This window comes from Rhinichthys klamathensis, unplaced genomic scaffold, assembly GCF_029890125.1.
Source record: "Rhinichthys klamathensis goyatoka isolate OS25496 unplaced genomic scaffold, OSU_Roscu_1.1 h1tg000135l_1, whole genome shotgun sequence".
Taxonomy (NCBI): domain Eukaryota; kingdom Metazoa; phylum Chordata; class Actinopteri; order Cypriniformes; family Leuciscidae; genus Rhinichthys; species Rhinichthys klamathensis.
Genome location: NW_026606670.1, coordinates 1,039,090 through 1,055,159, shown reverse-complemented (window position 1 = coordinate 1,055,159; position 16,070 = coordinate 1,039,090). Strand labels below are relative to the sequence as shown.

At 38.3% G+C, this 16,070-nt stretch overlaps 1 protein-coding gene across 2 annotated transcripts in view; it reads right to left on the bottom strand.

Annotated features, from left to right (window-relative positions):
- Positions 1-697: 697 nt before the first annotated feature.
- The window catches only part of galnt2 (UDP-N-acetyl-alpha-D-galactosamine:polypeptide N-acetylgalactosaminyltransferase 2), an 84,097-nt gene continuing 68,724 nt past the window's right edge, over positions 698-16,070 (bottom strand). Inside the window, exons 8-16 of one of the 2 annotated variants that reach the window (XM_056257150.1) lie at positions 13,181-13,268; positions 11,938-12,025; positions 10,475-10,578; positions 9,209-9,335; positions 7,553-7,645; positions 4,523-4,606; positions 3,910-4,054; positions 3,075-3,194; positions 698-2,987 (exon numbers count right to left, since the gene is read on the bottom strand). In XM_056257150.1, the coding sequence (XP_056113125.1) occupies positions 2,832-2,987; positions 3,075-3,194; positions 3,910-4,054; positions 4,523-4,606; positions 7,553-7,645; positions 9,209-9,335; positions 10,475-10,578; positions 11,938-12,025; positions 13,181-13,268 (1,005 nt within the window). In that variant the 3' untranslated portion in view covers positions 698-2,831. The remainder of the gene's footprint in view (positions 2,988-3,074; positions 3,195-3,909; positions 4,055-4,522; positions 4,607-7,552; positions 7,646-9,208; positions 9,336-10,474; positions 10,579-11,937; positions 12,026-13,180; positions 13,269-16,070) is intronic. The other variant, XM_056257151.1, reaches the window with a different exon arrangement.

The following is a 16,070-nucleotide window of genomic DNA, read 5'->3' as shown; positions in this document are numbered from 1 at the left end:
GTTACATTATCTTCAGGACAATTAAGCACATTTCCCCCATTCGTTATAATAACGCATCTAGTACGGTCTCGTTTTTAATGAGAAGTTTTGATGCTTTTTTTTTTAGGTTTTGAAATTATTTTTTCAATAATAAATGTTTCAGATTAAAGCAGTACTTACTACAGCCTGTCAATTCATATTTCTATAACATGAAAGAAAAAAATATTCATACATAAATGAAATTATTGTAGCATTTGTTGTACTACCTTTAATTAAAAAAATGCAAACCAGTATTTCTTACTGTAAGTCACATACTGTAAATATAAATATAATTTACAACGCAAAAATTCTAATGGTCCTCGAAGTAGAACATAACCCTGATTTTTATGCAATTATTTTTCCTTTAAGTTTTGTTAATATGTGACAGCACTAAATGACACTGGATATGTGTATAATTTTTTTATTTAAGTTAATTATTTCCCGTCATTCAAACTTTTGCAATATCTATAAAACAATGAACAAACACAAGCGCTGTACAGTTGACCAAATCACTATAACTGCAACTGAATGTGTAAATGTACATGCATGGACATACATACTGTATATACACACATATACACTACAACTGTTGACCCCATGCTGTTTCCTTTGCCGTTTAATGCAACATCAAGATCTTCCTAAAATTGGCTTTCGAGGAAACTAAAGAGACAAAAAAAGGTGGGGTCACGTCCTTCATTTACTAAAAATGAAACAGTCCTAGTCTGGAGAAGAAGTGTTTCCATATTCAATCAAACAGCAACTGACTTTGGCACACTGTGCTATGTAAACATTTCCTCCAATTCATAGATTAGCCATCATATATTGCTCCAAATTTGGCTGTGTTCTTAAAAAAAAAAAAAAGAATTGTTCAAAGCCCAAACTTTAAACCATTTCATAGGCCTCTCCTTTTAATGGAGAAAGGTGGTGTGATTCGCTATGGCAAAAGTGCAGTCCACATCTACACCTGCTTTCCAGTCTAGCAGACTCATCTGTCTACAGGAAACCTGATGACGCCACAGAACACGGACAATAAAATACAGGTAAGGTGGACTGGTTTTCTTCCTCGTGTTTCTGTTGCGGTCTTCATGCTCACTAATGGAGAACTGCGATTCTGGGACAACACAGGGTGGTGCAGACGAATCAAACATATACAAGTCTAAGATTAACATAACACTTACTGCTGATACATGAGGAGAGCTGACCGAAAGGCAGTCAGGGACTCATTTAGTCTGGATTTCCTAGCCTACAATAAGTTAGTCAGAATGCTACGGCGTTATACATGAAAGGTAGGTGGGTTAACTGATTCGGTTTCACATATCACAGGCTTCTTTGTCTGTTGGATTTACAGTAATAAGTTCTGTTAAGATCAACTTAAGTACCACAATAATTTACAAGGTTTGGATGTGAAAAAGTATTTCGGGTGATGAATTAATTGGTTATTAAAAAGGACACACACAAACAAACAAACCGTGTTGCGTTTCTCCATTGTGAGTCCATATACTTCTCAAATGCGCATTTTGAAAGCTGCTTAGAAACACACTCGCGCACAAAAAGACCCCTCACATTTTCTTTACAGTATCATGGATAACAAAGGCAGTAACTTTTAACCATGAAAAGAAGAATGAGGATGCTCAAGTAATGACATAATGCGCCAGGTTTGGCCAAAGCTGCTGAGGATCATGACTGATCTTGAGAATAAAACATCCAGGACTTTGAGGCAGGAAAGGGGACTTTCCAATGCCCATGTTATGATCCAGAACACGTACTGCACAAAGTCAAAAGAAATCATGGAAGATGAGGAGTAATACACACATCCACCTTTGCTCAAAACCTAAAGACAGGAGCAAAGCTTCAGATCAGCCTCTGCTTGGAATTACCAGGTTGTTACCATGATTATTGTACATAATACACTTGGCGACGTAAATAAAGGCTACATAGAATTAAGGAATAAATGATTACTGAGAAAAATGTGGCTGAGAAACATTTGTTTTGTGTTTGAAGAAGTTTTAGATTTGTTAGCAGCCAGTGCTACAGTATGTGAATCCAGCAGTCACGTTCTGTACAATGCCTCGGTTCTCCTTCAGAACACACCAGGGGCCCTTACGGAAAGCGGGATGAATCTTTACACATTGCACCTTTAAACAGAAAAAGACAGATTGACAATTTAATAAAAACAAGAAAACAACAAAAATGGTCTCGATTTTTTTTCCTGCTTCCTGTATCACGCCGTGAGCTGTCCTCCACAGTCGAAGTGTGTCCGTGTCGGTGCGCGCAATAAATGAGTCCTCCCCTCAATCCCATGAGCCCTCAAATTAAACCAAACCCAAACTACAACAGTCTTGAAATCCAGTCCGATCACAGCGCAGGAAGGGAGCCTCCATAAAACGTCATTTACATTCAACAATATTGGTAACATGACTACAAAAATAAAAGAACAATGGATGTCTATTGTAAAAAAGAAAATGTGCTGGAATAAGAAAATGAGACATGAAAAGGCAAAAAATGAGAAAAGACCAAAAAAAAAAAAAAAAAGGATCCTTTGCATCGGAAAATGGGAAGAAAAACTCCAAAAATGGATCCGATAAAGTTTAGACACTTAAGATTCACTTTCCAAGAGCTGGACAACAGATGAAACAGTGAGGTATATAGTTAGATGGAAATAGTCATCATCATCTTGTTTGTGTTTTCATTGCCCCGTGGCCCTTGAGGACCACCAGACCGCACCGTGGCGGCCCCGAGTCTGTATCTGGGCAGCGATTATCTCTGAGGGGCGAGTGCGTGCCCGAGGGCGAGAAGGGGAGGGCGGTGTCGAGCTACGGCTGCAGGTTGAGAGTGAACTTCCACTGCTGGGTGAGCGACGGGCTGCACACCTCCACCGTCAGACCGCCGTTCCGTGCATTCCGGCTGTCCAGGCACAGATTGCTGCCAACGTGCCGCAGTTTGGAGTTGTTGTCGATCTGCTCCCATTTCTGCAACAGAAAAATAATGAGGATGATGTTGAAAATCAGAGTAGCAGCACTTCCTCCAAACCCCTGCTTTGAGCACAGCATGCTCACCTGTCTGCTGTCATTCTCCCTGCAGCCCTGCAGTTTGATCTGTGAGCCAGCGGTGCGATCCACCACCGTCAGGCAAAGGTCCATGTGTTTGACGGATTTGTCTTTAGTCAGGGCCCATTCCTGTTTAGCAGAAACATAAGCAGGGAGCATGTGCAGTAAATACATTGATTCCACACAAATATACACAGAAATCTGAACAAAAACAGCTTGGTGAGATGCTGCTACTTTCTGAAATGCACATGGGTAACACTTTTGAGAAGTTCTGAGATGATGTTATACAGTATGCCATTATCTATCCTAAAAACCTTCAGCTAATTCTTTTAGAATTATGCAGATTTTATGAAGGTAAAAAAGTTTCTTGCAGTGCGTCAATCACGCTTGTCAGGAAAGTGAGTGAGAATGCGCACAAACGCACAGTTTTATCAAATAATGCGGGTCATTTCTGAGATTTAGTATGAATGATTGCATTCATATCAGCAGAAAACCGGTACCCGGTGCCTAGACCACCCTATTTAGGCAGGCTCGAGTACAGTTCATGGGTGTGCACCCGAGTTAGGAAAACAGTGTTCACACCATCCAAACAAACGGAACTCTGATATCAATCGAACCCAGGCGCGCACCAAAAAGTGCAAATGTGAAAGCTTTGAATCCCTCAGACCTGCACACTGAGAGAAGATAAAAGCAGGTAAAGTGATCCAGAAACTACCGTGTGGCCCTCATCTATACGTCACTCACCCTCCACAAGTGCATCGTTCCTTTAAAACTAACCCAAACTCACTGGCAAGTCCATCACCCAGTGCTCTGCTGCCACACCTGACATAAGACTGTTCAGTACCTGAGATCGGACTGGTACCTGATTTCCTCCTGCATTGTGGCACTCGTACACCCCCACCACACCATCAGCAAAGTGCCCCAGTGTGTCCAGACAGTTCTGGCCCTGCTGTAGTGCTCCAAAGGCTATGTCCTGATGATCCGGGACCCTAAACAAGACAGAAACATCAACTTAGGTATGATTAAGCTACCTTTTGAAATGCAGTCTCTGGTAAGCAGACTGAAAGGGTTCTCATGAATAAAGTTTCATTACTTAAAAGTCAAAAGTCTAGGTAGACTAGACTCATGTCTAGGTTTAAGTTAAAGGCTTGTTTACACTTGGTGTTAACATCAGTCTCATAAAAATGTTTTGTGATCCAATCAATCAATCCGCATTTGGAAGTAATCAGAAACATCTCGCCACACTACATTTGTAGTGTAAACACAAAAAGAACCACCTACTCGCCTATTAATCAATCATTGTGCCAATAAAGGGTTTTAAATGGAATCTGAATCAAAAAGCTCATCCACATTTATGCACAAAACTTCATAGACCATCTTCAGATTAGAATAGCACATGTAAACAAGGGCAAAGTGATCCAAAAGCTTTTTTTATTATTCGCAGGTCATACACTCACCGTAACTCAGGATAGACGTTGTCCAGGTACCACTTAAATGGTTTGCAGCCTAACCTCTTCTTCATTTCCAGCCTGCTTTGAATGCTGCAAATAATGAGGAAAGTTAGTCATGTGGAGTGCATTTTAAGGGTCTAAATGTTTGACGACTGAGATCTTCACCTAGCCATGTTTTATATTATTCTTCAGTGGCTGTGCGCACTCTTGTGGCAGTGACCAATGTTATCATGTTAAAGATAGTCAATGTCCTACTCTGTTCCAAGCTTTTCTCTTATGATAATATTTGTTATACTTACAAATAATATTTGTTAATTACGACCAGAGGCGGACAGAGTACAGAGCTTTGTTACTTGAGTAAAAGTACAGATACCCATTGCTAAATTTTACTCAAGTACAAGTAAAAGTACTACATTCAGATGTCTACTTAAGTAAAAGTACTAAAGTACTTGTTTTTAAAAGTACTTGAGTATCAAGAGTACAAGAGTAGATTTTCTAAATATTGCATTACTAATCTACTGCCACAGTGCTTACATTTATGCACAGAAACGTCCTACATGGAGTTATGAAAAATGTTAATGTTAATACCTTGGAGATTGTAAAAGGAATTGAAAGTAAAATCAAGTCATTTTCATCTTTTTACCATGTTGCTTTATTTAATTTAATTAAATTTTTTGGGGGTCCCATCTTTAAATGCAGGGACAACACACACACACACACACACACACCACATGTAAGGGTGGTGCTGCCAATAAAGCACCTAAAAGCTGTCACAAAGAACTGGCAAAAGGAATGATTATGAATATGTAAAATATAGCAAGGAGATATTTTAATTGTTTATTAATAAACACTTGTTAATAAACAAGTGTTTTCTTTGTCAGTGTCGGCTAGATGAAGTTGACGATGCTGACTCGCGATCTTCAGTAGTGAACGCGCCAGAGAGAAATGCACATTTCATACGGATTACATAAGCAGAGAGCAGTCTGTAGTCTGTTTTCTTTCGTTTTTAATTTTTCTGTTTAAAAGTAGACATGTCTGTGAGAGGCAAGTAGGCTACCTTATACACTGTGTTTCGGTTCATTTATGAGACGAGATCCAGTTCACGTGCCGGCGTCTCCGTTTCTTATCTATCGTCTGCTATTTACTTCTTATTTATTAAACCCAGGCAATTGGTTGATGAAACATTGATTCAAATTAAGATACAATTAATGCAAAACGAAATTCAGGTTAAAGAAAGGTTTTGTGTTTTCTGTTTGATGTCTCTGTGAAAGTTTTAAAGCATTTTTTATGCCGCTTTCAGAGCGCTCACGTCCGTAACGGAGAACACGTCCATAACATTGTTTTTTCCTCATAAATGCAAACCCGAAAAATAAAATAAAACAAAATTAATATTTTATGTACTGTGGAGACTGAGCGCCAACCCTTCTTCATTCGCTGGGTAGTAGCCTACTTTGGTTTGCGCAGTGTAATTCACATAATAAGTAAAAATATATTTTGCCTCCTAAAGTTTTTTTTTTAAGAAATCAGAAATCCCTCGTGGCTACGTCACTGCCACATTTGAACCTGACTGTGTTAAACACACCACATACTCAAGAACATCAAACCAAATGCTTGGCTTACATTAATGTGTAATATTAAATCTGACCATGGAGTTGACTTTGGCGGAAAGCTGAAAGTGATTGCTGATAGGCTGTCCCAATCAGTGGCGCCTGCACAATCCAATCACGTTTGAGAGGGAAACAACAAATTGAGGGTTTCCGAGATTTTTCTTTACTTTTTTTTTTTTTTTACTCGGGTACTCACGGTTATGGATAGAAATGTATTGGAGTAAAGAGTACAATATTTGCCTCTCAAATGTACTTGAGTAAAGTCATGAGTACTCCCCAAAAATGATACTCGAGTAAAGTACAGATCCCTCAAAATTGTACTTAAAGGCACACTGTGGAACTTTTCAACCTTTATAATATATTACCAAAACCCATTGAGATGGTACATCGACTTACAATAGGTTGAATGACACGTCTGCCGAAGCCTGAAGGTGTCTGTATCGCTTTTACTAGCACTATGTAACTTCGGGTTCCGGGTAGGAACCAGAGCACAAAAAGAACTACAAAATTCGACCGCTTTACGGCATACGTCACTTCCCCCACCACCACAACTTCCTCAAATTCTAACGTGAGAGCTCAACTCGGCGTCTGTATGTTGTCGTCATGGCTGAATCAACAGCTACTCGGAAGAAAGCGAAGAAAGCAAAGATTTTGTCAGAGGAGACCAAAAAAAGAAAAAGGGAGAGTTTAAAATAAACATCGGCATAAAAGTGTATATATAATGTAATATTTACTGCGAATTCGTGTAACAAAACTGATATAAGTCACAACATACTGCCGTATACAAATGTAAATGTTTTTTTTTCCTTTCAGCTCATATATGTTTGTATTTGTGTAAAAGAAAAAACAAACTGAAGACTACAAATAACGGAAATATGTAGTGAGTTATATCAGTTTTGTTACACGATTTCCCGACTACTCGATTTCATCTCCAACCCATTGCAAAGAGATCCTGAAGACGTTAATTGTTTGCTTCAGGTGTGTTTGATTAGGGTTGGAGATGAACTGTGCAGGACAGACGATCGGCAGGAGCAGGATTGGGCAACCCTTGTCAATGCGACTTACCTGATCAGACATTGTTTTCTGCGTATGCTACTTTTATTCAATTTGTTTTCTTTATAGGATTTATATTATTAATCTTGTATTTATATTATTATTTTGGTCAGTAGTGAATCGATTAACTTTCTCCAACATACAAATCAAATGCCGTCTGCACACATATTAAGACACGGGAGGTTGACCGGTTGACTGTTTGTTGACTTTTGCGACAATGCTGCGGCGCTTGTGGCCTCTAGGGGCACTAGACGTGAAAATTACAGGTCGAGCGCACCCTAGTGGCCAAAAATTCCACAGTGTGCCTTTAAGTACTGTACTCAAGTAAATGTACTCCGTTACTGTCCGGCTCTGATTACGACAGATACACACTTACTTGCCATAGGGCACATTACGGGCTGAGGGCACAGCAGCGTAGTAGAAATTCTTATAATCGTCCATCCAAACTTCTGCCGCTCGCCTCGTGTTCCTGTAAAGACAAACAAGCAGATGAGAGTAAATTACACATTTTATATAGCAATACTGATGTTCTGCTAATGACCATAACATGTCCACTACATTACTCCTAAATCTAACTTCAACACTAATGGACCTTCTGGAGCACATTACTGGGAGCTTTATAATTATGACAGAATGTCACTTTAATTTTCAACTGCACTGCCTCACAACAGCCCACTTATCACTGGCTGCAGTGCTGGATTCACCCACTGGATGGAGCATGTGAACCACACTACTAAAGGGTCTTCATGACGGTCAATCTCCCTCGGTCTGGGGCTCCATGCAAGATCTCACCTCGTGGGGCATCAATGATCACGAGGAAGGTGAGGGATCAGTCCAGAACTACACGGCAGGACCTGGTCAATGACCTGAAGAGAGCTGGGACCACAGTGTCAAAGAAAACCATTAGTAACTATGCCGTCATGGATTAAAATCCTGCAGCGCACGCAAGGACCCCCTGCTCAAGCCAGCGCATGTCCAGGCCCATCTGAAGTTGGCCAATGACCATCTGGATGATCCAGAGAAGGAATGGGAGAAGGTCAAGTGGTCTGATGAGACAAAAATAGAGCTTTTTGGTCTAAACTCCACTCGCCCTGTTTGGAGGAAGAAGGATGAGTACAACTCCAAGAACACCATCCCAACCGTGAAGCATGGAGGTGGAAACATCATTCTCTGGGGATGCTTTTCTGCAATGGGGACAGGACGACTGCACAGTATTGAGGGGAGGATGGATGGGGCCATGTATCGCGAGATCTTGGCCAACAACCTCCTTCCCTCAGTAAGAGCATTGAAGATTGGTCGTGGCTGGGTCTTCCAGCATGACAACGACCCGAAACACACAGCCAGGGCAACTAAGGAGTGGCTCCGTAAGAAGCATCTCAAGGTCCTGGAGTGGCCTAGCCAGTCTCCAGACCTGAACCCAATAGAAAAATCTTTGGAGGGAGCTGAAAGTCCGTATTGCCCAGCGACAGCCCCAAAACCTGAAGGATCTGGAGAAGGTCTGTATGGAGGAGTGGGCCAAAATCCCTCCTGCAGTGTGTGCAAACCTGGTCAAGAACTACAGGAAACGTATGATCTCTGTAATTGCAAACAAAGGTTTCTGTACCAAATATTAAGGTCTGCTTTTCTGATGTATCGAATACTTATGTCATGCAATAAAATGCAAATGCATTAAAAATCATACAATGTGATTTTCTGGATTTTTGTTTTAGATTCCGTCACTCACAGTTGAAGAGTACCTATGATAAAAATTACAGACTTCTACATGCTTTGTAAGTGGAAAACCTGCAAAATCGGCAGTGTATCAAATACTTGTTCTCCCCACTGTATGTATGTATATATATATATATATATATATATATATATATATATATATGTGTGTGTGTCTGTGTGTGCGTGTATGTGTGTGTTTATATATACTGTATGTATATATATATATAGAAACACATATATATTATGTAAACATAAACTTATGTTAGATGCGATTAATCGATTTGACAGCACTAAATATATTATATTTTAATTTGGTGGATACCTAGCAAACACAGTGCCGCTGCCCCCTGGGAAAGTGTATGGATGCTGTTTCCTGAAGACATGACCCACTCGACTGCAGGGAATGATCTCCAGGCTGCCTCCGCACTGCCAGACCCGAAATGAGATCTCTGAGAAGCACAACAGCAGTCAGAGATTATTAAGACTTAACATGCAACACACAAACAATCAGTTCATAAATGCAGATTTTCAAAGAGCCAAAACTTATAATTTCATGCGTGACATCAAAACAAACAAAAACAACATCAAAAAAGCACTACTCTGTGAAACTTCTTGGTCTTTGCAAACTTCTCAGACACATGCAAAATACAGAGTTTTTCCAGGCTGAATGATAATTTCAAGAGTTCTTGTAAACTTTTCCACAAGCAGCACAGCTGAGAAAAGTGCTGTGTTTGTGGAATGAGTTGGAATTTCTTTCAGAATCCATCATGCCACAGACATTATGTCAAAACCTGAAAAACTCACCTCGTTGAGTCTTACACTGCAGTTTCTATTCAAGTCTCGTTGCTAATATAAAAAAAGCAATAGTTCTTCTGTGGTGACCTGAATTGCCCCTTAGATGGGCACATTACATTTTGGCTGAGTAAGGCATTATCTCATACAATCTAATGATAGAAGTACCATGATCTCATATTCAGTATTCATATACGGTGGCGCCACAAAGTATCTGAACACTTAAGTCACACTCAAGTGACACAAATTCATGAATTACATTATATTAAATTAAATTAAACCATGTGGCCTTTGTAAACAATCAATTGTAGACCTATTTTCAAACTTGAGCATTTTTTGTATGTGCCCATACATCCACTAAAATGATTTTAGGACCAGTTGAAGTCAAACTGCCTGCAAACCCTCATAAATAGATCCTACTTACAAGTTCATAAGTAGCAATTATAATGTGATGTGCATTCAACTGACTTTGGTAAGAACAAAAATGAATGCATTACTATGCATTACATACTATTTCTGTCTCTCTTTTTGATTTGCCTTGCTTTATAGTAAAATTAAGCACATGATGGTTTTACTTTGATCAAACATTTACTTATACACACACACCCACTTTAAATAGGCAAAACTTTACCTATACATTCACACACTTTAAATAGGCAAATCTTTCACTTAATCAACAAAGGACACACTGGAACACTGATAAGTTGCACTGTCTTCAGCCAGTCAGCTCCAATCAGCTTGTCCCAGCACAACAGATGAAATACAGGGCATTTAGAGAAACAAAGCCTCCACTCACCGAGATTCTCCCCGCCCCACACGTCCATCATCATATCGTACTTCCCCAGCTCTTCAAAGTAGTTCTTATCCATTACAAAGAGGCCACCGGCAATCATGGGAGTCCTGGACAACAACGCAAAATATGAAAAATTAGATAAGATCAAACCAAATCTTAAACTTACTTAAAACTTGCATACTTCATAGAACTTACTTTTTATCAAATATATACTAAGCAATTATCTCACATACTGGCGATGCGTTTTGTTTCAGTGGGCAGTTGCGCCTTTAGAAAACTCTGTGCTCATTTCACTCTCTGGTGCAATCTGATCAGAGCCCCATAAACAAAGTCATTAAACAACACTGGAATCATTAAACAAGAATGAAGAGTGCTGTGTCATGAAGACTTTTACACAACACATCCCATAAAGGCACTGTCAAGAGAAACCACACTGTTTATTATCTTAATGTACTTTTAATGTACTCGCGGCACGGTGATTGAGATTTCACATCACAGCAACGCACCGTCCATACAATCTCCCATTTCGGTCGCTTTACACCTTATTTTCTCTCTCCCACTCACTTTTAGCTGTTAAGGATTCGAGTCACTCCCTGGAGGATGGACCTTTTACAAACAAGCAAGCAAGCAAGCACATGGGCTCCTTGGACAAACTTGTTTTGTTATTACAAGAACTTTATAGGATCCTTTTATCATGTTGACAGCATAATCTTACATTCGTTTACTGAGCAATGTTTAAGAGTATAGAAGTTGGACAAGGAAATCTTCAAAAAAATAAAATAAGCACTTCAGCAATCCGTATTGTTATTGTTACCTAAAACAATTCAAAAATAATTTTCGGTAATGTAAATAAAACTGAAACAAATTGATAAATATTAGATGAAAAACTTTAACTTAAATTAAAATGACAAATATTGACTTGGCAATTAAGTAAAAAGTTTAAACTGAAGTAAAATAGAAGTAAACGTTTTATTTATAAAAATGACAAAAGCACATAACTAAATTACTAAGAAAATAATAAAACTAAGAAAAATATGACAATAAAAGCTAATTCTGCTAATATTAATAAATACTATAATAGTGTATAAATAACACTAAAACAACACTGCCAGTAATTCAAACAGCCGATAAAACTATATGCACATCCTTAAGGAAACACCAGCGCTCATAAATCAAACAATCCTGGATATACAACCCCTGATGTTTGAAAACCAATCACACTTCAGTAAGCAAATATAACAATGACACCATTCACAGTATTCTATCAGCACTGGCCACTATACACCTATAGTGTAGTTCTATGTATCAAGAGAGTCTGTACATTAAGCAATTGACAATTAACTAACTAGAGGAGAAAGATAAAAAAAAAAAAAACAGCTCCCAAGTCAGGTGACAGTCATACATCACCAGGTTATTGATCCGAAACATTTGCAAAGCAGATATTTAAAGCAAAGAAGAATTCTTACTTGATAGGAGCAGTGGGGTTTCCTTGCCGTGCCCGTCTTTGTTCCAGGGTCATGTAGTCCCATTTAAAAACTAGATTCCAATCAAAACCTGGAAAAAGATTAGACATTACATTAGGGATGAAGTCTGATTTTACATGTAGGTTCAATGCCCTACTCAGCCATGTGTCAGGTAAGGGAATAAGGGAGCATATTAATGATACTGATTTCACTGACAAAAAGACTGAGGGCTTTGTTCGAAATAATGCATACTACCATACTATTTTAACAGTATGCAGCATATACTGTATACTGTGCGCAGTATGCAAAATGTTTGCATGTAACATTTCTTTTTTACGAAAATACATTTTACACAAAACCTAGAAAAGTTTAAACAGATTATGTATTTTAAGTGTTAAGTGTTCAAAACCAGAAATATGTAGAGAAGATAAAAAGTAGTAAGTAACTATAAATAGATTCCAAAAATCTAAATATTGCATATTAAAGTGACAAAACTACGGTTTAAAATGTTTTTGTACGGTTTTACATAGTATACAGTAAATAAAGTACTACTTTTTATTTTTATTATGTCCGCAGTATGCAGCACTGTGCTAGCATTCCATTCTGAACATATATTGAAAGAAGGGAGAAAAAGTCAGATGAACACCACTATGATTCATACATTTGGGGAGAAAGTCTGAATGCCAGTTAACCAGCACATACCGGTAGACCTCTCATTTAACCAGAATGTTCTGGGGGAAAAAATCCTACATAAATAAAATGATATTTATAACCCATGCTGCTTTATAAAAACAGTGACACCAACATGGATAGATCCATTTCCATATTATTTCCCACTGCATCCAGAAGCCTAGGAGCTTAGAGGAAAAGCTATTCCATGCAGAGATAGAGTCATTATGCCTAAAACCCCCAGACAAAAATCAATCAAATGGTTTCAATTCCAAAAGGACATTTCCTCTTGTTGAGATTCATCATGCTCTCTCACTCTTTTACACTTTGTGCTGCCTTCACAGATTCTCTCTGTATTGTTTTTACTACAAACACGCATTTAAACATAACACACACATTATATAGCCCTGCCCATAAAATCTAACAAGTGACATCTGCTGTATGATCCTTAAACATCATGTGCATACTGTATATACATGCCTGAATGGATGCAATCATATCCCACACACACACACAAACAGCTCTTGATAGTGATTTCACTGTTGTGTTAAATTAAGAGCTGATGAAAAAGATTTACCTCCTTTAAGATCTGCAGATGCCCCCACATACTGGAAATTGTCCATGTTAATGACATCTATGATGGGTGACACAACCCGAGTCTTATCCTGCCGAGAAGAATAAATGATGTGAAGCTGTTCTGACTACAATGACAGTTAGAGTACAAGCATTTGAAAACATTTCTTCTCACGTCTCTGATACAATGCATTCTTTAAAGATGTTACAACTGATCGCTGAAAGTCCTGACATATGCTGATATGCTGGAATTAAGAAATGTGCACTGCCGTTACGAATCAAGGCAAATCCATCAGAGATACCTAGGAAAATCCCATTAATCTCGTGAGCTTCGCTGACACATTACTGGAGTATTTAAAGTCAAGTACCATGAGTTAACACTCCAGAAAAGACAGGCAATCAACTGTACGTGACAGGCATGGAGATTTAACACTAAATATAAATGTATTGCTCCTTCCAATATTCATCATGACAATTCTGGAACTAATTCATTTGTCTCAGTGCTGTAATGTTTCCACATGGCAATTTTTAAATAATTTTCTTATTCTAATGTTATACTAACAAATTAATAAATTGGTAAATTCATACATTGGTTTAATAGATTAAATATATAAGTTATTATCTTTAGTTAATTGTGAAAGATGAATTGTTTTGCTGAATGAAAACATGCTTCGACTACTTTTAACTTGGTTTTTACATTTTACTTCTTGCATTAAACATTTTGAAACAACAAATCAGTGTTTGGTTAAAATGATAGTTCCTGTGATTGAAAAATAAAATATTTTAACAATTAAATAATACCAAATTTAAGCAATTAAAGAATGCCCAACTTTCATATGGGTAAAAACTGTGCATAACAGTACTGATACATGTCTTCTATATGTCTAGTGATGGGAACAGACTTGCACTTCTCACACAAAGGAGCCTTTTCAGTGAATGGCACCAAAAATGACACCAATTTGTTTTGCAGCATTTTTCAAAATTATACCCCAATGCAGATTTTGCCTATAAACAAAATGGTTTTCATAACTAATGGCTTCATAAAGAATGTATAAATAAAAGTGTATATAATCAAAACAGAAACATATTTTTTGCCTAGATCGCTGCGCTATGTACATTACCTGGAAATTCACTGTATTGACTGCATAAGGTTTGTATTAAGGCAAGTACTGATATAAAACTGGAAGAACTCAACCTGATGAGGAACAATGATGAGTGGACGCAACAAGTGAAAAATGTCAAAATCCATTAAAAACCGATTCAGCAGGAGTTCCGCTCTTGACCAGATCTGTTCTGAAATTAAGGCAGTATATTTCTGCTTATAATACATTTTCAATTATAATAATTATTTTGCTTCAAAATAAATTCTATGTAAAGGTACTTCTCCAGAAGCAGGACAACATTTAATTCACGCTTAGTATAATCATCATGATGAAGCGCTTCTGGGGTCACTAACTCCACGATTTGATTACGTGCTTATCTGGGTCATCCAACTGGAAATGAAGACGCCTAACAATATAAATGGGGTTATGAAACTTCTTATTTCATTTATGCCTGTAATTTATACTCTTAGTGTCTTGTTCTTAGGGTGTGATGAGACGCTTATCTTACGAGACGAGACGAGACACGAAATTGGGTTCACGAGACGAGATTTTTGCACAATTTTTCAGAAATCCTCAATGACAAAATTCATGACTGGAAAAATAGTATGCAGGTGCATTTTGCAATGTTTAACTAATAATCGTATAAAGTAAACCTGAAATGACATGCATTATAAGTATGAATTATCAAATGCATTGAAAGAAAACAATATACAAGCACTGTAAAAGGTTTTTATTGACTGGCTTTTCTCTGTATGATTTCACATTAGTCACACTCTTCAGCCCTTACTGTACATTTAAGAGCTTTCAGAACTTCTGTTGAGGCTGTGTGTGACCTCCTCTTGAAGTCTTATTAAGCACAAACAATAAGTGCAAGTGCAACCATAATCAAAGTTACCACACAGACTCTTTATAATTGTTTTCAAATTGCCGTTTTATTTTGCACCGGCGGTTATAGGGTTAATGGTGTGGGTTCGGAAAAGGCCGGGTTGAGAGAAACGAGGCTGGTGTGTTTGTCTACAGTTGTTCTTGCGTTCCGATTATAAGTTCACAAACAGAGCCTCCCTTGTCTGTTGTCCTTAAGACATTACAGTACTCTCTCAATATATTCGAAGTGCAAACTGAGACCATATAGCCGCAAATAAACAGTCCAGAGATCATGGGTATTAGGAGACGGACTATTGTATGTTCGCGGCCTAATTTGTGCGCAATGCACATCAGGGAGCTTCTGTTTTACTTTCACTTTCGTGATCGCGCGTACTCTGTGTATAAGGAGCAGTGGTGCTGAGCGCGCATTCTACAATAATACATTTATCAGACGTTAGTCTATGTTGCGCAACGAATCATCCGCCATCCTCACGCGATCAGTGAACTGTGATTCGTGCTGCACTGATTGCAACGGCAACTCGTGCTGGATGACCAGAGCAGACTTTTACATTATTTTATAATGGTTTTTATTTTTTTATAAAAACAGCAAAACGATAGTTTAGGCGAATGTGAGTGTAGCGGTGGAATATTCTATGGCCCAGTCCCAATTCTCACTTGAGCCCTAAGGCCTTCCTGGAAGTGGACACTTGTTGAAAGTGCACTTAGCGGAGTAAGTGCGCAAGGGCCCAAAGCTGTGAAGAGCAGAATTGGAACAGTTTTTCACACGTCACTTCTGTTGTGATCAGGAGAGCAAACACCATTCATTTGGCTAATGTGTGTGCTGCTTATAATAGCTGTAACATGACACAATCCTTTGAATGAAAAAAAATAATATCTTTTTTTACTCTTAGCTACCAACCTTTCTGT